Here is a 23,617-nt window from a genome sequence, read left to right as displayed (position 1 = left end):
AGAACTACAGATATAAAGGCAGGGGCCATGTCATCCACCTTAGTGATGGCAAAAGAACTACACAGGAGGACAGCCTGAAGCCACTCAGTTGAAAACCAAGGGGCCTGTATCTCCTGGACCAACCTCTCTGTGCAGTAGTCTGTAAAATGCTGGGCTACCCTGAGCCATGAGAACTCAACTGGTCTGGGCTACTGCCCTAGAAATGCCTGGACTATACAGTGAAAATCCTCTGTAAAGGAATGACATCACACACTCCCAGGGCCCTATCCTGAATGAAACTGGGAGGCTACAGTCTCAATCATTCTCTCCTTGATCAGAAAGTTATAGTGATGTTCATTCTTTGCTGGCCTCATTATTTTCTGGCCTCTAACTTCATGAAGAAAATCCACAAATCAATTATGGCTAGCAAGTAAGGGAAAACCCTTGAACAGGATTCAAATTAGCCAAGCTACAGCCCATTCCCACTAGAATCATGGCTTGGTCATCTAGGCCACCTGCCTAAGCAGAAGGGATCCATTCCAGAGAATACCCTGAACACTGTGCCAGGTTTCTTACCTGTTTGAAGTTGCCATTTTTTCTCTGCTCCCAGTCCATCATGTCATGAAAGATAGGAATCATGATATTCCGTACTTCTGGCTGTGGGACCAGTGTCACACCCAGAAAAGGACCAATCATTCCCGGAATAAAGTGGATCTTATGTTCACCTGAAAAACAAAACCCAAATTAGTTTATGCCTGCTTTGCTCCTTTCATGGAAGATTCCCAAATGGGGCCACAACACATGCTATAATCTATATTGGAAGCTTCCAAGAGCAAAGCAAGCTCTCCCCTATGGTTTTTTGAGATACTCCCCCTCAACTTTTTAGAGTTTATGGATAAAGTTGGCCTAGCCCAGTTAAAGTAAATGTGCAACAGTCACAAAACTGCTTTTCCAAAGAACTTCCTGACAGATCCCACAAACTACCTGAAAATCTCTCTGAGATGAAGGAACAGAGTTTGCTACTCTAGACAGAACAGGTTTCTGAGTAACCTATGAGTGTCAGATGGTCTATTCACAGTGTTTATTGGAAAAGCCTATATATTTCTGCTTAAATACAATGCACTCCCCTTGGAGTTTCTAGCTGTAGCCCAGAGACATTTAAGTGATGAGGATATCCAGTCCCTGGTCTAGCCACCAGAGGCCTAATAAGTCCATGGACCCTTACACCGCCTATGTTCATCTATGCCAAAGAAGTCCTCCTCCTGAGCTAGCAGGAGCCTCCTGTACAGCCCTACCCTAAAAGGCTGGCTTAGAGATTCTCTCTTTACCCATCCTGAACTTTGTGTTCATATTGCATTTCTGATGGTACCATTACACCTACTTGGCTCAGCTCAACCCTCAACTTCCTTAATGAAGCATTTCCATAGTAAGTGCGTGATGTGGGTTTCCCTCTCACTGGCCTGCCATCTAGGGTATGTTACCAGAAGCCAGAGACAGTTCTGTGGATGGTGGGATAGGATTTTTCTCTTCCTTGCAATGGTAAAATGGAGTGAACCATTTTTTAGAGCTCTGCTCTCAGTCCTTCAGAGACTAAGGAGGAGATAAACTGTGGGTCTGTGCAATAAATGCTACAACCAAGTAAAACCATTTCTTGGGGACCAGAGAATGTCATTTCCACCAAAAGCAATGAGGCAGTAAAGGCTTTATCAGGCAAATATGGCATTAAAAAAATTTCCATTTTGAAAACCTGTCTAAGAAGCAAATGTTTAGCCCTGAAGCTGGTTCAGCATATTCCAATTTTGGTACATGGCACAGTAGCCAGTCTCTTGCATTCCTGGGAATTTCAGAGTCAACTTTGGGTTAAAATCCATTTCCAAACTGTGCTGGATACAGGGAACCAGAGTGCTGGAAAGTCATGCTTGGGGAAATGCATCCCCACTCATGAATAGAAGGCCCTCCCACTGGCAGAAATACCTCACATCTTGCTTGCTGCCTCTAGGTTTGTGGTGGGGATGGTTAACAGAGGACTGGAGATTTTATGACTATCATTCCTATAGCTTCAGAGCCATGAGCTCAGCTGAAAGCAAACTTTACTTGAAATAATAATAGTTATCTAGCATCTTGACAGGCCACTCAGATCTCTACAATATCACAGGATGGCCCACTCAGTCACCAGGGCAACCCAGAAATTCTACCAAAAACACTGATCTGACAAATTTAGATTCAAAGCAGTGGCTATTTTCAAAGCTTTCAAAGCAGAAGCTGTGCAAAGAAGGAAAGCCAAAGCTGATCTCACTCAGAGGTTGCAGTTCTCTTCTCATATATTACTCCATGCAATTGGTGTCAAGTATCTGATCTGGATGCATGAATACCAGAGATCCAAGAAATGTTTCAATCTTTATTAAAATCAATGGCCACCTCTGCTCATGTACTGGGTATCTCCGATCTAAGCTTTTGAGCCTGCAACATCCAGATTGGGAAGTGAAGAGTATGGAGGATCTTACAGGCATGGGTTCTCAAATTGGAAAAAAACTACTACAGCCCTCCTCTTCTTTTTCTTTCTTTTGACTTTAGTTCCTAAAAAAGGGGATTTTGCACATATATTACTGAGGTCTTATTTCTCAGCCAAACTCTCCTTGCCAAGGGCTTTATGCACATGTGCTACACCATCCATCTGAGGTGTTATGTGAAAGATATGTAAGGATCTCTTGGGTCTGAATTAACATTCATAAAGCCTGGGAGATGTTATTAGTCTTGCTACTTTCTATTTGGCTATGCAATATATAGAAGGGAAGAATAGAGATAAAAAACATACCCAAATTCTGCCACATGCTGAACAGTTCATAAGCCATCATTACACGCATGTCCCCATACCTAAGAATAGTAACACAGGAGCCAACCGTTAGTGGGAGAAGGTTCAGGAAGATAGGGCTGCAAACCCATGAGGCTAGTACTTCAGTACTGTTTGTTTCTAATGCTTCCCAATGCGCTAAGCCATTGGGCTCTCGACTGAACTCCCACACCTGGCCCCTGGGAAACCACCCAGCTGAGAACCTGTGAACCTCTGAAGGAACTCTCATGGAAACATAGCCCTATTTGGCCAAGTGGTAATGAGATGAATATAAGACGTTTATCTTACTTATCTAGAATCTTCTTCCTTTTGACTGAGGTGATAATTTCTAGCTGAAGGCTTGGCTGATTTATGAATAGAACTGCCAGGCTAAAATAAGAATTCCACACCTAGAGAGACAGAGAAAGAGAAAACGTGACAGTCTAAGAACTCAATCTTGTAGGGAGAGTTACTAAATACATACATGTAGCATAGAACCCATTTTATAATCTTAAGATCCTCATTTTTTTTCCCTTTTAAATATCTTTGTGAACAGGAATTTGTTCTTCTTCTTTCCCCTCTTGACTCCTTCTGAAGCCAATTGTGTTGATTCTGGACTAGAAAGCATACTCATGGAAGTCTGGCTACCAACACTTTCAACAGGCGTACCCCAGGTCATATTCTAATCATCATCAGGCTTAGAAGCTGTTTGATACTATGAATCTATTAATAAAGCAAAAACAAGTGAGCTTGGTTTTGGCTTTCTAAGGTTATTGCAATAATACTGACGGATTTCAGGAGTGCCTACCTTAAAGTCAAAGTCAGTCTCTGTGAAATTCTTGTGCAGTGCAGAGGACAGGTACTGGACAGTAGTGACTATAATACTGCAGTAGGGAAACAAGGCATTGGCAGAATTAAAAGACTAACAATGGCATCTGATGGCTTGGCATCAGCTGTCTATAGCCTGTGTGCAAGCTTCTTGGGTACAACTTGTTCCCATGTAAGATGTGACTATAAAGGAAAGAGAAAATGGTACAAACTCTATAGAAAAAACTCTACAGAAAACCAGTCTTGGATAAATGCCCCACAGTTGGCAGGACAGCACGGGACGTCACTGGGTTCTAGACCTAGTTCTGCCATTACCTGGCCTTCATACTTCTCTCTGGGTCTCATTTTCCCTACCTATAAAAGGTGGTAGGAGTTCGATGGTTCTTTAAAGTTTCTCTCAGTTCAGAGTAGTTCTAGTATTTTGGGGACCTCTGGGTAATCAATAGATATTATGATCACTTTCTAGGACTTAGAACATAATTTTATTATTATACTGGATAACAGGGGTTTATATAGGTAATAAATCTTTGCTTTAATCATGTACTATTATTTTCATCTATGTGTCATTTGAATTCAGCTCTTTTGGTCTAGCTTGAGTAATCACTCTCAATCTTAGCCTGGGCACACAGAAGGGACAATGGGAGGCTGTCCTGCTGGAACAAGAGAGTGAAATGGAGAGGAAGTCTAGTGGGACAGTAGGTTTCATTTTCATTACATAGGGCCTTGGCTACCTGACAAAGAGACTTATGTCTAACAGTGGCCACCTCTGCTTAGATGCAGAAGAACATGACAAAAACAGTGCATTAGAAACACTAGCCCACCACTAGAGGGGGTGAAAAATTTAAAGGGTCACAGCTTTGAAAGAAAAAACTGCTCTTGCAGGACAGGCTGGGGAGCCTGAAGTGCTCTGAATGGAGTTAAGAGATAGAAACAAGAAGGATTCAAATGGAAAAGTCACTATGTGAGGAAGTATCTGTGCAACTTTGTTTATAACCATCCTTCCATTCTTTATAAAACATTTGCATTTTGGAAAAAGTTACAGTGCGCTATAAAAGGTGTAAAGTGGAAAGACCATGCTAGTATCTTGTTAATATATCTAACAAATACTTTAATTATATTTTACATGTCAATATAAAAGGCAGATCAGTGGGAGGAGGCAATGGGCTAGAGTGTGTAGGCCAAGTAGCCTTCTTCTGAATAGAGAGAGACCAGATGAGCCAGCCCCTTACCACATGCATCATTTGTCTGGTTTGCCAGGAGGAAGCACAGGCTAGAAATATAAATGAGGCAGTCAGGTTAGGGTTATCTTTAGAGTAAATTCTATGTCAGTAATCAGAAGTGGTCAGAGCCTTGCAGCCAGGTCTCAGGTGGGTAACTGGCACTGTCTATGGTAGACAACACAATTTAAATCGAGAAGGCGGCTTGGGACAATGCCTAAACCTACAGGGCAGCAGAGGCCAATGAGACACTAAGCAGGCCTTCCTCAAGGAAGAACCCTTCTCAGGATATTATATTTCACATCCTGAAAACTTCCTTCTCTATCCTTACTGTGCCATCATCTGCCAAGCACAAAAACGTTTTTCTCATTTGCCCTCTCCTCTCTTTTCCCATGGTCCTGCCCTTCATTTGTCTTGCTCATGTGCTCCCTCTCTGAAACACACATACTCTTCTTAGTCTGAGAACAGCTCAGTAATGCTGACACAGATCCCTTCCATACTCACTTGCTTGTGAGCAGTCTCATTACCATCCAGTCCCGAGGGAACACACTCATCTTCATCAGGTTCCGGAACACACAAAAAATCTTCAGCAGAAATTCCTGACAGCAGAGGAAAGCTGATGTGAGATACCACCACTACAATATGCATCTCCTCAATAGGCCACTCCTGGCCACTAGATCATGAGAATGGGTGGGACCAGTGAGTTACGTATGGTTCTCTCTGTGAGTTGTTTCTTAGATGGCTACATGAGAGTGAGTTCTGGGTACTCTCACAGGCCAGATGGGAGCAGACCCAAACTGGGCAGAACAGAGGTAGCTCTATTCCCACAATGCCCAAAGCAGCTCTATACCCACTCTATACCCACAAAGCCCAAAGCATGGGACAGACTAAGGTCTAGCCAAACTGGTGTCCGACTGAATCCATGGGCTTCATTTTCTGGGGCATGGCCCCCGAGCGTTAGATTATAAGAACATGCTTTTTTGGATATTAAGAACACAATGATGGGAGAGGCATTTTAGGAATGGCAGATCTCTGAAAATCTGCTTGTCCATGAAAGCAATGGGGTGGCTAACACTGGTTAACCAAAGGCTTGTGACAATCCAAGAAATGTTTATTCAATGATAATGGATGAATAATAACAATGAGCTTTGTTGAATTTTTAACTTGCACTATTCCCATCCCCTCCTACCTCCACAGTAGCCTTAAAAACAAGCTGCTGTAGAATCATGAAAGTCATGAAACACCAGCAGCCTAGCAGCCATTAGAAGGGAGAGAATGGTTTTGGAACTCCTACAAAAAGTTCCGACCCACAGAATTGTTATTATTTGATCTGTTTGGCAGCTTCTTGGAAAAACTCCATTCATAGGGCTTGTCTTAATTTAACCTGACTCAGAGCTTACTCAAGTGAGGAAAACTCTATACCCAAGGCATTTATTGGAGCAAAACAAAAAACAAAAAAACGTATAATTTAACATCCCAGCTGCATGAAGCAGCCATGTCATTTGAGGCAAACAAGAGAACGACTAAAAAAAAAATTATATAAGGAAAATCTGAGGAATGAAATATCTGTAGGGGGCCTTGAAAAGCTCTGACATATTCCTGGGAATCTAGAAGGCCACACATGTATACAGGGCTGTGCAAATTCCTAGAGAAGGCCTGAGAAGGCCTAATCTCTCACCAGTGCTGACCTTGAGGCTCTGGGTAAGCAGGAAGTGAAGGCTATGGCTGAACTGAAAAGTGCTGGAGCAATGACAGTGAGCCTCAACACATACATATAAAAACCCCCTTAAAATGTGGAGAGTTATTGATTTAAGGCATTTAAGAATATCTCTGTTCAGTTATTAGCTGATCATTAACTAACTGCATGGAGACTTTAGTGACTGCATATAATTAAAAAATACAGATATTAAAGAATGGGTCCAAGAATGGTGGCTCACACCTGTAATCCCAGTGCTTTGGGAGGCTGAGGCAAGAGGATCACTTGAGGCCAGGAGTTTGAGACCAGTTTGGGAAACATAGCAAGATCCCTGTCTTCACAAAAAATTAAAAAATTAGCTGCATGTGGTGGTGCATGTCTGTAGTCCAAGCTACTCAGGAGGTTGAGGTAGGAGGATTTCTCGAGCCCAGGCAAGGTTGTAGTGAGCTATGATCACATCAGTACGCTATGGCCTGAGCAATACAGCAAGACCCTGTCTAAAAAAACCCCAAAAAGCAATGAGTCCAATAATATTACTAAAAAAAGAAACAAGCATCGTCAACAACATAAAACAATAAAAAGCAACAATAACAAACCCTGGGGATGTGGGGAAGGGATCTGATTTTCAGAGTTGCCAAATTATTTAAAATGTCATTTTCAGCAAAATATCATAAGATATAAAAAAACAGGAAAGTATGGCCCATACACAGGCAAAAAGAAGTTAATAAAAACTTTTCCTGAGGTAGCTCAAATATTGGACTTGCTTGGAAAATACTTTAAACAAAGAACTGAAGGAAATCACACTTAAAGAATTAAAGGAAAGTGTAAGAACAATGACTCACCAAATAAGAGGATACCAACAAAAAGGGTAGAAATTACTTAAAGTACACCAAATATAAATTCTAGGACTGAAGAATACAATAACTGAAATGAAAAATTCACTAAAGGGGCTCAGCAGCGGATCTGAGCTAGCAGAAGGATTAGCAAATTTGAAGCCGAGTTAACTGAGATTACCTCAAGTAAGAAAAACAAAAAGAAAAAAGAATGAAGACAAATGAACAGAGCCTCAGATATCTGTGGGGCATCATTAAGGGTATAAACATACACATAGTGGTAGTGCCAGAAGGAAAAGAGAAAGAGAAATGGGAAGAAATAATGGGGAAAAACTTTCCAAAATTGATGAAAAAGTCTTCACACAGCCAAGAAGCTCAACAAACTCTACATGGGATAAAATCAAAGAGATTCACATATAGTCACATTAGAATCAAAAGTGTCAAAAGCCAAAAATAAAGAGAATCTTGAAAGCAACAAGAGAAAAACAAATAACCCTCAATAATATTAACAGGTGACACCATCAGATATAATGGAGGCCAGAAGGCAGACAGCAGAAATATTCAAAGTCTGAAATGAAAGACCATCAACAAAGAATCCTATAGCCAGCGAAACTACCATTCAAAACTAAAGAAACTGCAAAGCACAGTGGCTTATGTCTGTAATCCTAGCACTTTGAGAGGCTGAGACAGGAGGACTGCTTGAGCCCAGGAACTTGATACTAGCCTGAGCAACAAAGCGAGACTCCATCTCTACAACAATAAATTAAAAAAAGAGAAAAAAAAAACTAGCTGGTGATGTGCACATGTAGTCCCAACGACTTGGGAGGCGGAGGTGGGAGAATCCCTTGAGCCTGGGAAGACTGAGGTGGCAGTGAGCTATGATTGTGCCACAGCACCCCAGCCTGTGTGACAGAGCAAGACCCTGTCTCAAAAAAAAAAAAAAAAAAAAAGACGAAATCAAGGCAGCCATCACTGCAGCTGCCTGCTGTCTAAGACAACTGAGCTCCTGAGGGAGAGGGGAGGCCGTCATCACTATGGCTGCCTGCTGCCTAAGACAAATGAGCTCCCCAGGAGAGGGGCAGCAGGCATCACTATGGCTGCCTGCTACCTTATCAGTACCATGTGCTAACCGATTGTGCCACTGGAGCCACTGCCTGCTACCTAAGATGACTGACTCCCTAGGGGAGGGGCAGCAGCCATCACTGTAGCTCCAGTCTGCGGTTTTCCCCCTGCTGGTGTGGGGAGACTGGATGGTTTGGACCCAAACTTCCACACTGGCTGTGGCAGACTGTGGCCAGACTGCCACTTTAGGTCGGACCCTGAACCATTCTTCTTCATTGGGTGGGGCCTCCCCGCAGGAATTTCAGCAACTCCAGCCAGGGGTTTAGGGACAGAACTTTGATCTCCCTGGGACTGAGGGGTGGCCATGGTCTCCGTGGATCAGCAGACTTAGTCTTTCCCCCGCTAGCTCTGAGGAATCCAGGCAGCCCAGACAAGTGGGACTCCCCCGCAGCACAGCACACCCCCTCTGCCAAGGGGCAGTCAGAGTGCTTCATTAGGTGGGTCCCAGATCCCATGCCCCCTGACTGGGTGAGACCCTCCAATAAGGGCTGCCAGACACCTTATACAGGAGCATTCCCACTGGCATCAGGTCAGTGCCTCTCAGGGACAGAGATCTCAGAGGAAGAAGCAGGCAGCTATCTTTGCTGTTCTGCAGTCTCCTCAGGTGACACCTCTGGGTGTGGGAGAGACCCAGGTGAACAGGGTCTGGAGTGAACCCTCAGCAAACCACAGCAGCCCTACAAAAAGGGGTCTGATTATTGAAACAAAAACAAACAGAAAGCAACAACAACAGCATCAACAAAAAAGTCCCCACAAAAACCCCACCCAAAGATCAGCAGCCTCAAAGATTGAAGCTAGACAAACTCATGAAGATGAGAAAGAATCAGTGAAAAAACACTGAAAACTCAAAAAGGCAGAGTGCCTCTTCTCCAAATGATTGCAATACCTGGGCAGAGGCTGAGATGAATGATTTGACAGAAGTAGGCTTCAGAAGGTGGGTAATAACAAACTTCACTGAGCTAAAACAGCATGTTCTAACTCAGTGCAAAGAAGCTAAAAACCATGATAAAACATTACAGGAGCTGTTAACCAGGATAGCCAGTTTAGAGAGGAACATAAATTACCTCATGGAGCTGAAAATACAACATGAGAACTTCATAGTGTAAACACAAGTATCAATAACTGAATAGATCAAGCAGAGAAAAGAATTTCAGAGCTTGAAGACTATCTTGCTGAAATAAGGCAGACAAGATTAGAGAAAAAAAAAATGAAAAGGAATAAACAAAACCTACAAGAATATGTAAAAAGACTGAACCTATGACTGATGGGGGTACCTGAAAGAGACAGGGAGGACAGAACCAAGTTGAAAAACATACTTCAGGGTATCACCCAGGAGAACTTCCCCAACCTAACAAGACAGGCCAACATTCAAATTCAGGAAATCCAGAGAACCTCAGTAAGATACTCCATGAGAAGATCAACCCCAAGACACATCATCATCAGATTCTCCAAGGCCGAAATGAAGGAAAAAATGTTAAGGGCAGCCAGAGAGAAAGGCCAGGTTACCTACAAAGGGAACCCCATCAGACTAACAGCAGACCTTTCAGCAGAAACCCTATAAGCCAGAAGAGATTGGGGGCCAATATTCAACATTCTTAAAGAAAAGAATTTTCAGCCCAGAGTTTCGCATCTGGCCAAACTAAGCTTCGTAAGTGAAGGAGAAATAAAATCATTTTCAGACAACCAAATGAGGAGGGAATTTGTCACCACCAGGCCAGCCTTGCAAGAACTCCTGAATGAAGCACTAAATATGGAAGGAAAACCATTACTAGTCACTGCAAAAAAAAAGTACAAAGGCCAATGACACTATGAAGCAACTACATCAACAAGTGTGCAAAATAATCAGCTAGCATCATGATAACAGAATCAAATTCACACATAACAATATTAACTGTAAATGTAAATAGGCTAAATGCCCCCAATTAAAAGACACAGAATGGCAAACTGTATAAAGAGTCAAGACCCATTGGTGTGCTGTATTCAAGAGACCCATCTCATGTGCAAAAGACATACATAGGCTCAAAATAAAAGAATGGAGGAAAACTTACCAAGCAAATGGAAAGCAGAAAAAAGCAGGGATTGCAATCCTAGTTTCTGACAAAACAGACTTTAAACCAACAAAGATAAAAAAAGATAAAGAAGGGCATCACACAATGGTAAAGGGATCAATGCAACAAGAAGGGCTATCGTAAATATATATGCATCCAATACAGAAGCACCTAGATTGATAAAACAAGTTGTTAAAGACCTATAAAGAGACTTAGACTCCCACACACAATAACAGTGGGAGACTTTAACACTCCACTGTCAATATTAGAAAGATCACTGAGACAACGCCGGGCGCAGTGGCTCACGCCTGTAATCCCAGCACTTTGGGAGGCCGAGACGGGCCGATCACGAGGTCCGGAGATTGAGACTATCCTGACTAACACAGTGAAACCCCGTCTCTACTAAAAAATACAAAAAACTAGCCGAGCGAGGTGGCGGGCGCCTGTAGTCCCAGCTACTCGGGAGGCTGAGGCTGGAGAATGGCGTAAACCCGGGAGGCGGAGCTTGCAGTGAGCCGAGATCCGGCCACTGTACTCCAGCCTGGGTGACAGAGCGAGACTTCGTCTCAAAAAAAAAAAGAAAAGAAAAGAAAAAAGAAAGATCACTGAGACAGAAAATTAACAAGGATATTCAGGATTTGAACGCAGCTCTGGATCTGATAGGTATCTACAGAAGTCTCCACCCCAAAACAACAGAATATACATTCTTCTCGGCACTACATGGCACTTACTCTAAAATCAATCACATAATTGGAAGTAAAACACTTCTCAGTGAATGCAAAAGAAATGAAATGATAACAAACAGGATCTCAGAACACAGTGCTATCAAATTAGAACTCAAGATTAAGAAACTCACTCAAAATCACACATCTACATGGAAATTGAACAACCTGCTCCTGAATGACTCCTGGGTAAATAATGAAAGTAAGGCAGAAATCAGGTTATTTAAAACCAAAATCAAGAAGTTATTTGAAACCAATGGGAACAAAGAGATAATGTACCAGAATCTCTGGGATGCAGCTAAAAAAGTTTAAAGAGGGAAATTTATAGTACTAAATGCCCACATCACAAAGCTAGAAAGATCTCAAATAAATCTTTCTAATATCACAACTAAAGAACTAGAGAACCAAGAGCAAACAAACCAAAAGCTAGCAGAAGACAAGAAGTAACCAAGATGAGAGCAGAACTAAAGGAGAGAGTGACATGAAAAAGCCTTCAAAAAAATCAATGAATCCAGGAGCTGGCTTTTTGAAAAAATTAGTAACATAAATGGACTGCTAGTTAGATTAATAAAGAAGAAAAGAGAGAAGAATCAAATAGACACAATAAAAATGATAAAGGGGATATCACCACTATTCCTACAGAAATACAAACAACTATCAGAGAATACTATAAACACCTTTAGGCATGTAAATTAGAAAATCTAGAAGAAATGGATAAATTCCTTGACATGTACAGCCTCCCAAGACTAAACCAGGAAGAAGTTGAATCCCTGAACACACCAACAACAAGCTCTGAAATTGAGGCAGTAATGAATAGCCTACTAACCAAAAAAGCCCAGGACCAGATGGATTCACAGCTGAATTCTACTAGAGGTACAAAGAGGAGCTGGTACCATTTCTTCTGAAATTATTCCAAACAATTGAAAAGGATGGACTGCTCCCTAACTCATTTTATGAGGCCAGCATCATCCTGATACCAAAACCTGGTAGAGATACAATAAGAAAAAGAAAACGGAGGGGCGGAGCAAGATGGCCGAATAGGAACAGCTCCAGTCTCCAACTCCCAGCGCGAGCGACACAGAAGACCGGTGATTTCTGCATTTTCAACTGAGGTACTGGGTTCATCTCACTGGGGAGTGCCGAAGGATCGGTGCTGGTCAGCTGCTGCAGCCCGACCAGCGAGAGCTGAAGCAGGGCGAGGCATTGCCTCACCTGGGAAGCGCAAGGGGGAAGGGAATCCCTTTTCCTAGCCAGGGGAACTGAGACACACAACACCTGGAAAATCGGGTAACTCCCACCCCAATACTGCGCTTTAAGCAAACAGGCACACCAGGAGATCATATCCCACGCCTGGCCGGGAGGGTCCCACACCCACGGAGCCTCCCTCATTGCTAGCACAGCAGTCTGTGATCTACCGGCAAGGCAGCAGCGAGGCTGGGGGAGGGGCGCCCGCCATTGCCGAGGCTTAAGTAGGTAAACATAGCCGCTGGGAAGCTTGAACTGGGTGGAGCTCACAGCAGCTCAAGGAAACCTGCCTGTCTCTGTAGACTCCACCTCTGGGGACAGGGCACAACTATACAACAACAAAAGCAGCAGAAAACTCTGCAGACGCAAACTACTCTGTCTGACAGCTTTGAAGAGAGCAGTGGATCTCCCAACACGGAGGTTGAGATCTGAGAAGGGACAGACTCCCTGCTCAAGTGGGTCCCTGACCCCTGAGCAGCCTAACTGGGAGACATCCCCCACTAGGGGCAGTCTGATACCCCACACCTCACAGGGTGGAGTACACCCCTGAGAGGAAGCTTCCAAAGCAAGAATCAGACAGGTACACTCGCTGTTCAGAAATATTCTATCTTCTGCAGCCTCTGCTGCTGATACCCAGGCAAACAGGGTCTGGAGTGGACCTCAAGCAATCTCCAACAGACCTACAGCTGAGGGTCCTGACTGTTAGAAGGAAAACTATCAAACAGGAAGGACACCTACACCAAAACCCCATCAGTACATCACCATCATCAAAGACCAGAGGCAGATAAAACCACAAAGATGGGGAAAAAGCAGGGCAGAAAAGCTGGAAATTCAAAAAATAAGAGCGCATCTCCCCCGGCAAAGGAGCGCAGCTCATCGCCAGCAACGGATCAAAGCTGGACGGAGAATGACTTTGACGAGATGAGAGAAGAAGGCTTCAGTCCATCAAATTTCTCAGAGCTAAAGGAGGAATTACGTACCCAGCGCAAAGAAACTAAAAATCTTGAAAAAAAAGTGGAAGAATTGATGGCTAGAGTAATTAATGCAGAGAAGGTCCTAAACGAAATGAAAGAGATGAAAACCATGACACGAGAAATACGTGACAAATGCACAAGCTTCAGTAACCGACTCGATCAACTGGAAGAAAGAGTATCAGCGATTGAGGATCAAATGAATGAAATGAAGCGAGAAGAGAAACCAAAAGAAAAAAGAAGAAAAAGAAATGAACAAAGCCTGCAAGAAGTATGGGATTATGTAAAAAGACCAAATCTACGTCTGATTGGGGTGCCTGAAAGTGAGGGGGAAAATGGAACCAAGTTGGAAAACACTCTTCAGGATATCATCCAGGAGAACTTCCCCAACCTAGTAGGGCAGGCCAACATTCAAATCCAGGAAATACAGAGAACGCCACAAAGATACTCCTCGAGAAGAGCAACTCCAAGACACATAATTGCCAGATTCACCAAAGTTGAAATGAAGGAAAAAATCTTAAGAGCAGCCAGAGAGAAAGGTCGGGTTACCCACAAAGGGAAGCCCATCAGACTAACAGCAGATCTCTCGGCAGAAACTCTCCAAGCCAGAAGAGAGTGGGGGCCAATATTCAACATTCTTAAAGAAAAGAATTTTAAACCCAGAATTTCATATCCAGCCAAACTAAGTTTCATAAGTGAAGGAGAAATAAAATCCTTTACAGATAAGCAAATGCTTAGAGATTTTGTCACCACTAGGCCTGCCTTACAAGAGATCCTGAAGGAAGCACTCAACATGGAAAGGAACAACCGGTACCAGCCATTGCCAAAACATGCCAAAATGTAAAGACCATCGAGGCTAGGAAGAAACTGCATCAACTAACGACCAAAATAACCAGTTAATATCATAATGGCAGGATCAAGTTCACACATAACAATCTTAACCTTAAATGTAAATGGACTAAATGCTCCAATTAAAAGACACAGACTGGCAAACTGGATAAAGAGTCAAGACCCATCAGTCTGCTGTATTCAGGAGACCCATCTCACACGCAGAGACATACATAGGCTCAAAATAAAGGGATGGAGGAAGATTTACCAAGCAAATGGAGAACAAAAAAAAGCGGGGGTTGCTATACTAGTCTCTGATAAAACAGACTTTAAACCATCAAAGATCAAAAGAGACAAAGAAGGCCATTACATAATGGTAAAGGGATCAATTCAACAGGAAGAGCTAACTATCCTAAATATATATGCACCCAATACAGGAGCACCCAGATTCATAAAGCAAGTCCTTAGAGACTTACAAAGAGACTTAGACTCCCATACAATAATAATGGGAGACTTCAACACTCCACTGTCAACATTAGACAGATCAACGAGACAGAAAGTTAACAAGGATATCCAGGAATTGAACTCATCTCTGCAGCAAGCAGACCTAATAGACATCTACAGAACTCTCCACCCCAAATCAACAGAATATACATTCTTCTCAGCACCACATCGTACTTACTCCAAAATTGACCATGTAATTGGAAGTAAAGCACTCCTCAGCAAATGTACAAGAACAGAAATTATAACAAACTGTCTCTCAGACCACAGTGCAATCAAACTAGAACTCAGGACTAAGAAACTCAATCAAAACCGCTCAACTACATGGAAACTGAACAACCTGCTCCTGAATGACTACTGGGTACATAACGAAATGAAGGCAGAAATAAAGATGTTCTTTGAAACCAATGAGAACAAAGATACAACATACCAGAATCTCTGGGACACATTTAAAGCAGTGTGTAGAGGGAAATTTATAGCACTAAATGCCCACAAGAGAAAGCAGGAAAGATCTAAAATTGACACTCTAACATCACAATTAAAAGAGCTAGAGAAACAAGAGCAAACACATTCGAAAGCTAGCAGAAGGCAAGAAATAACTAAGATCAGAGCAGAACTGAAGGAGATAGAGACACAAAAAACTCTCCAAAAAATCAATGAATCTAGGAGTTGGTTTTTTGAAAAGATCAACAAAATTGACAGACCACTAGCCAGACTAATAAAGAAGAAAAGAGAGAAGAATCAAATCTACGCAATTAAAAATGTTAAAGGGGATATCACCACCGACCCCACAGAAATACAAACTATCATCAGAGAATACTATAAACACCTCTATGCAAATAAACTGGAAAATCTAGAAGAAATGGATAATTTCCTGGACACTTACACTCTTCCAAGACTAAACCAGGAAGAAGTTGAATCCCTGAATAGACCAATAGTAGGCTCTGAAATTGAGGCAATAATTAATAGCCTACCAACCAAAAAAAGTCCAGGACCAGATGGATTCACAGCTGAATTCTACCAGAGGTACAAGGAGGAGTTGGTACCATTCCTTCTGAAACTATTCCAATCAATAGAAAAAGAGGGAATCCTCCCTAACTCATTTTATGAGGCCAACATCATTCTGATACCAAAGCCTGGCAGAGACACAACAAAAAAAGAGAATTTTAGACCAATATCCCTGATGAACATCGATGCAAAAATCCTCAATAAAATACTGGCAAACCGGGTTCAGCAACACATCAAAAAGCTTATCCACCATGATCAAGTGGGCTTCATCCCTGGGATGCAAGGCTGGTTCAACATTCGCAAATCAATAAACATAATCCAGCATATAAACAGAACCAAAGACAAGAACCACATGATTATCTCAATAGATGCAGAAAAGGCTTTTGACAAAATTCAACAGCCCTTCATGCTAAAAACGCTCAATAAATTCGGTATTGATGGAACGTACCTCAAAATAATAAGAGCTATCTATGACAAACCCACAGCCAATATCATACTGAATGGGCAAAAACTGGAAAAATTCCCTTTGAAAACTGGCACAAGACAGGGATGCCCTCTCTCACCACTCCTATTCAACATAGTGTTGGAAGTTCTGGCTAGGGCAATTAGGCAAGAGAAAGAAATCAAGGGTATTCAGTTAGGAAAAGAAGAAGTCAAATTGTCCCTGTTTGCAGATGACATGATTGTATATTTAGAAAACCCCATTGTCTCAGCCCAAAATCTCCTTAAGCTGATAAGCAATTTCAGCAAAGTCTCAGGATACAAAATTAATGTGCAAAAATCACAAGCATTCTTATACACCAGTAACAGACAAACAGAGAGCCAAATCAGGAATGAACTTCCATTCACAATTGCTTCAAAGAGAATAAAATACCTAGGAATCCAACTTACAAGGGATGTAAAGGACCTCTTCAAGGAGAACTACAAACCACTGCTCAGTGAAATCAAAGAGGACACAAACAAATGGAAGAACATACCATGCTCATGGATAGGAAGAATCAATATCGTGAAAATGGCTATACTGCCCAAGGTTATTTATAGATTCAATGCCATCCCCATCAAGCTACCAACGAGTTTCTTCACGGAATTGGAAAAAACTGCTTTAAAGTTCATATGGAACCAAAAAAGAGCCCGCATCTCCAAGACAATCCTAAGTCAAAAGAACAAAGCTGGAGGCATCACGCTACCTGACTTCAAACTATACTACAAAGCTACAGTAACCAAAACAGCATGGTACTGGTACCAAAACAGAGATATAGACCAATGGAACAGAACAGAGTCCTCAGAAATAATACCACACATCTACAGCCATCTGATCTTTGACAAACCTGAGAGAAACAAGAAATGGGGAAAGGATTCCCTATTTAATAAATGGTGCTGGGAAAATTGGCTAGCCGTAAGTAGAAAGCTGAAACTGGATCCTTTCCTTACTCCTTATACGAAAATTAATTCAAGATGGATTAGAGACTTAAATGTTAGACCTAACACCATAAAAATCCTAGAGGAAAACCTAGGTAGTACCATTCAGGACATAGGCATGGGCAAAGACTTCATGTCTAAAACACCAAAAGCAACGGCAGCAAAAGCCAAAATTGACAAATGGGATCTCATTAAACTAAAGAGCTTCTGCACAGCAAAAGAAACTACCATCAGAGTGAACAGGCAACCTACAGAATGGGAGAAAATTTTTGCAATCTACTCATCTGACAAAGGGCTAATATCCAGAACCTACAAAGAACTCAAACAAATTTACAAGAAAAAAACAAACAACCCCATCCAAAAGTGGGCAAAGGATATGAACAGACATTTCTCAAAAGAAGACATTCATACAGCCAACAGACACATGAAAAAATGCTCATCATCACTGGCCATCAGAGAAATGCAAATCAAAACCACAATGAGATACCATCTCACACCAGTTAGAATGGCGATCATTAAAAAGTCAGGAAACAACAGGTGCTGGAGAGGATGTGGAGAAATAGGAACACTTTTACACTGTTGGTGGGATTGTAAACTAGTTCAACCATTATGGAAAACAGTATGGCGATTCCTCAAGGATCTAGAACTAGATGTACCATATGACCCAGCCATCCCACTACTGGGTATATACCCAAAGGATTATAAATTATGCTGCTATAAAGACACATGCACACGTATGTTTATTGCGGCACTATTCACAATAGCAAAGACTTGGAATCAACCCAAATGTCCATCAGTGACAGATTGGATTAAGAAAATGTGGCACATATACACCATGGAATACTATGCAGCCATAAAAAAGGATGAGTTTGTGTCCTTTGTAGGGACATGGATGCAGCTGGAAACCATCATTCTTAGCAAACTATCACAAGAACAGAAAACCAAACACCGCATGTTCTCACTCATAGGTGGGAACTGAACAATGAGATCACTCGGACTCAGGAAGGGGAACATCACACACCGGGGCCTATCATGGGGAGGGGGGAGGGGGGAAGGGCGAGGGGGGAGGGGGGAGGGATTGCATTGGGAGTTATACCTGATGTAAATGATGAGTTGATGGGTGCAGCACAGCAACAAGGCACAAGTATACATATGTAACAAACCTGCACGTTATGCACATGTACCCTACAACTTAAAGTATAATAATAATAAATAAATTAAAAAAAAAAAAAAAAAAAAAAAAAAAAAAAGAAAAAGAAAACGTCAGGCCAATATTCATGATGAACATTGGTGCAAAAGTCCTCCATAGAATATTGGCAAACCGAATCCAGCAGCACATCAAATAGCTTATCTACCATGATCAAGTTGGCTTCATCCCTGGGATGTAAGGCTGGTTCAACATATGCAAATCAATAAAGGTAATTCAGCACATAAACAGAGCAAAAGATAAAAACATGATTATCTCAATAGATGCAGAAAAGACCTTTGATAAAATTCAACATCCTTTCATGATAAAAACTCTCAATCAACTAGGTGTTGATGGAACATATCTCAAAATAATAAGTGGCATTTATGACAAACCCACAGCCAATATCATACTGAATGGGCAAAAGCTGGAAGCATTCCCCTTAAAAACCGGCATAAGACAAGGATGCCCTCTCTCACCACTCCTATTCAACACAGTACTGGAAGTTCTGGCCAGGGAAGTCAGGAAAGAGAAAGAAATAAAGGGTATTCAAATAAGAAGTGAAGAAGTCAAACTGTCTCTCTTTGCAGATAACATGATCCTATATCTAAAAAACCCCATTGTCTCAGTCTAAAAGCTTATTAAGCTGATAAGCAACTTCAGCAAAGTCTCAGGATACAAAATCAATGTGCAAAAATCACAAGCATTCATATACACCCAAGGAGAGAGCCAAATCATGAATGAATTCCCATTCACAACTTCTACAAAGAGAATAAAATACCTAGGAATACAGCTAACAAGAGAAGTGAAGGACTTCTTCAAGAAGAACTACAAACCACTGCTCAGGAAATCAGAGAGGACACAAACAAATGGAAAAACATTCCATGGTCATGGATAGGAAGAATCAATATTGTGAAAACGGCCACACTGCCCAAAGTAATTTATAGATTCAATGCTATTACCATTAAACTACCATTGACATTCTTCACAGAATTAGAAAAAACTACTTTAAAATTAATATGGAACCAAAAAAGAGCCCATATAGCCAAGACAATCCTAAGCAAAGAGAACAAAACTGTAGACATCACACTACCTGACTTCAAATTATATTACAAGGCTACAGTAACCAAAACTACACAGTAGTGGTACCAAAACAGACACATAGACCAATGGAACAGAATAGAGATCTCAGAAATAAGACTGCATACCTACAACCATATGATCGTCAACAAACTTGACAAAAACAAGCAACAGGGAAAGGATTCCCTATTTAATAAATGGTGCTGGGAATACTGGCTAGCCATATGCAGAAAATTAAAGCTGGACGCCTTCCTTACACTTTATATAGAAATTAACTGAAGATGGATCAAAGACTTAAATGTCAAACCCAAAACTATAAAAACTCCAGAAGAAAATCTAGGCAATACTATTCAGGACATAGGCACCAGCAAAGATTTTATGATAAAAACTTCAAAAGCAATTTCATCAAAAGCAAAAACTGACAAATGGGATCTAATTAAACTAAAGAGTTTCTTCAGAGCAAAAGAAACTAACATCAGAGTAAACAGACAACCTATAGAATGGGAGAAAATTTCTGCAATCTATCCATCTGACAAAGGTCTAATATCCAGAATCTACAAATAACTTAAACAAACTTAAAGAAAAAAACAACCCCATTAAAAAGTGGGCAAAGGAGATGAACAGACACTTCTCAAAAGAAGACATTTATGCGGCCCATAAACATGAAAAAAAGCTCAACATCACTGATCATTACAGAAATGCAAATGAAAACCACAATGATATAGCATCTCATGCCAGTCAGAATGACAATTATTTAAAAAGCCAAGAAACAACAGACGCTGGTGAGGCTGTGGAGAAATGGGAATGCTTTTACACTGTTGGTGGGAATGTAAATTAGTTCAACCATTGTGGAAGACAGTGTGGCGATTCCTCAAAGACCTAGAAGCAGAAATACCATTTGGCCCAGCAACCCTATTACTGGGTATGTACCCAAAGGATTATAAATCATTCTATTACAAAGATACATGCATGTGTATGTTCACTGCAGTACTGTTCACAATAGCAAAGACATGGAATCAACCTAAATGCTCATCAATGATAGACTGGATAAAGAAAATGGGTTACATATACACCCTGGAATACTATGCAGCCATAAAAAGGAATGAAATCATGTCCTTTGCAGGGACATGGATAGAGCTGGAAGCCATTATCCTCAGCAAACTAACACAGGAACAGAAAACCAAATACTGTTATGTTGTAACTTATAAGTGGGAGCTGAACAATGAGATCATATGGACACAGGGAGGAAAACAACACAGACTGGAGCTTGTTGGGGAGTGAGGTGGAGGGAGGGAGAGCATTAGGAAAAATAGCTAATGCATGCTGGGCTTAATACCTAGGTAATGGGTTGATAGGTGCAGGAAACCACCATGGCACACATTTACCTATGTAACAAACATGCACATCCTGCACATATACCCTAGAACTTAAAATCAAAATTAAAATTAAAAAAAATGGTTTTTTGAAAAGATCAACAAGATGCACAAACTTTTAGTTGCATTGACCAAGAAAGAAAAAGAGAACTCAAATTAGTAAAATTAGGAACAAAAGAAGTAACATCATTACCAACGTTATAAAATCAGAAAGGATTACATGGTTCTACTATGAACAAATGCATGCCAACATTATATAACCTAGATGAAACTGACAAATTCTTAGGAAGTTACAAGCCACCAAAGTTCATTCATGAAGAAACAGAAAATCTGAGTACACCTATTCACAAGTGAAAGATCAAATAATTAAAAACGTTTTCACAAAGAAAATTCTAGGACAAGATGGTTTCACTACTAAAATCTATGAAATGTTTAAATAATTAATACCAGTATTTGTCTTCTTCATTATATCTACTCTCTTTTTTTTTTTTTTTTTTTTTGAGATGGGGTCTTACTCTGTTGCCCAGGCTGGAATGCAATGGCACAATCATAGTTCACTGTAGCATCGACTCCTGAACTCAAGGGATCCTCCTGCCTCAGTCTCTTGACTAAAGAAAGTCTCAACAAATTTAGCTGGGACTAAACTGGGACTACAGGCATGCACCACTACACTCACCTAACTAAAAAAAAGAATTTTTTTTTTTTTTGGTAAAGACAGGGTCTTGCTCTATTGCCCAGGCTTGTCTCCGACTCCTGACTTAATGCCTCATGACTTGACTTCCCAAAGTGCTAGATTACAGGTATGAGCCACCATGCCTGACCTGTTATATCTACTCTCAGTGTGAAGTGCTATCTTGCGGATTTAATTTGCATTTCCTTAATGAGTAATAATGTGGAGTATCTATTCTTGTGCATACTGGCTATGTGTCTGTCTTCTCTGGGGAAATGTCTATTCAAATCCTTTGCCCATTCTTAAACTGGGTTTTTATCTTTGAGTAGTAGGTGTCTTTCTGAATACATTCTAGACCACAAGGTGTTTACTAGATGTATGTTTTGCAAATATTTTTTCTGTGGGTTATCTTGATGGTAGCCTTTGAAGCACAAAAATTTTTAACTTTGATGAAATCTAACCCTATTTATAAATTTTGTTTGCACTTTGGTGTTACATCTATGAAACCACGGCTTAACACAACAAGATATACTACTATGTTTTCTTCCAACAGTTTCATAGTTTTAGCTCTTACATTTAGGTCTAAAATCCATTCCAAGTTAGTTAATTTTGTATGTAGTATAAGGTAGAGGTGCAATATCATTCTTTTACATGTGGACTTTTTTTTTTTGAGACAGAGTCTTGCTCTATCTCGCAGGCTGGAATGCAGTAGCATGATCTCGCCTCACTGCAACCTCTGCCTCCTGGATTCAAGCGATTCTCATGCCTCAGCCTCCTGAGTAGCTGGGATTACAGGTGCCTGCCACCATGCCTGGCTAATTTTTAAAGTTTTAGTAAAGACGGGGTTTCCCCATGTTGGCCAGAGTGGTCTTGAACTCCTGACCTCAGGTGATCTGCCTGCCTTGGCCTCCCAAAGTGCTGGGATTACAGGCGTGAGCCACTGCACCTGGCCCTACATGTGGATATTAAGTTGTCCCAGAACCATTTGTTGAAAAGACACTTCTTTCCTTACAGAATTACTTTGGCATTATTATAAAAAATCAATTTACTTTGGGAGGTCAAGGCGGGCAGATCACGAGGTCAGGAGATCAAGACCTTCCGGGCTAACACGGTGAAACCTCGTCTCTACTAAAAATATAAAAACATAGGTGGCCGGGGGCAGTGGCTCACGCCTGTAATCCCAGCACTTTGGGAGGCCGAGGCGAGTGGATCACGAGGTCAGGAGATGAAGATCATCCTGGTTAACAAGGTGAAATCCCATCTCTACTAAAAATATAAAAAATTAGCCAGTTATGGTGGCGGGTGCCTGTAGTCCCAGGTACTCGGGAGGCTGGGGCAGGAGAATGGCGTCAACCCAGGAGGCGGAGCTTGCAGTGAGCCGAGATAGCACCACTGCACTTCAGCTTGGGTGACAGAGTGAGACTCCGTCTCAAAAAAAAAAAAAATCAATTTAAATAAGAGTTTATTTTTGGACTCTTCAGTTTTGTTCATCTATGTATCTATCTTTATGTCAGTACAAATCTTGATTACTGTTACTTTGCAGTAAGTTTTGAAAATGCGAAGTGTGAATCTTTCAATTTTGTTCTTTTTCCAGATTGTTTTGGCTGAGTCCCCAATATTTCCACATGAATTGAAGGCTCAGACTGCCAATCTCTGCAAAAATAAAGCTGGAACTTCTTTTTTATTCATTTTGATGATATTGTAACTGGAATTTTAATCTTAATTTCATTTTTTGGATCATTTATTGCTAGTGTATAGAACTATAGAGTTTTGGATATTGATCTTATGTCCTGAAATCTTGAACTTGTTTGTAACTTTTGATAATTTTCTTGTAGATGCCTTAGAATTTTCTGTACATAAAATCAAGTTAGCTTGAGCAACATAGTGAGACTCCATCTCTTAAAAAAATTTAAAAAGTTAGCCAGGCATAGTTGTGAGTGCCTGTAGTTCCAGCTACTTGGGAGGCTGAGGCAGGAGGATCACTTGAGCCCAGGAATTTGAGGCTGCAGTGAGCTATGATCATGCCACTGTACTCTAGCCTGGATGACAGAATGAGACCTC

General features: G+C 41.2%; 1 protein-coding gene across 2 annotated transcripts in view; it reads right to left on the bottom strand.

Annotated features, from left to right (window-relative positions):
- DOCK3 (dedicator of cytokinesis 3) overlaps nt 1-23,617 on the bottom strand; it is a 698,449-nt gene that overhangs the window by 74,440 nt on the left and 600,392 nt on the right. For both annotated transcript variants that reach the window (XM_077992951.1, XM_015130827.3), the window contains exons 28-32: nt 5,359-5,453; nt 3,618-3,693; nt 3,119-3,219; nt 2,795-2,853; nt 556-704 (exon numbers count right to left, since the gene is read on the bottom strand). In XM_077992951.1, coding sequence (XP_077849077.1) covers nt 556-704; nt 2,795-2,853; nt 3,119-3,219; nt 3,618-3,693; nt 5,359-5,453 — 480 coding nt within the window. The remainder of the gene's footprint in view (nt 1-555; nt 705-2,794; nt 2,854-3,118; nt 3,220-3,617; nt 3,694-5,358; nt 5,454-23,617) is intronic.

The sequence above is a fragment of the Macaca mulatta genome, chromosome 2 (genome assembly GCF_049350105.2).
Source record: "Macaca mulatta isolate MMU2019108-1 chromosome 2, T2T-MMU8v2.0, whole genome shotgun sequence".
NCBI lineage: Eukaryota > Metazoa > Chordata > Mammalia > Primates > Cercopithecidae > Macaca > Macaca mulatta.
Note: the sequence above shows the minus strand (reverse complement) of the source record. Positions and strands in the feature narration are given on the sequence as shown.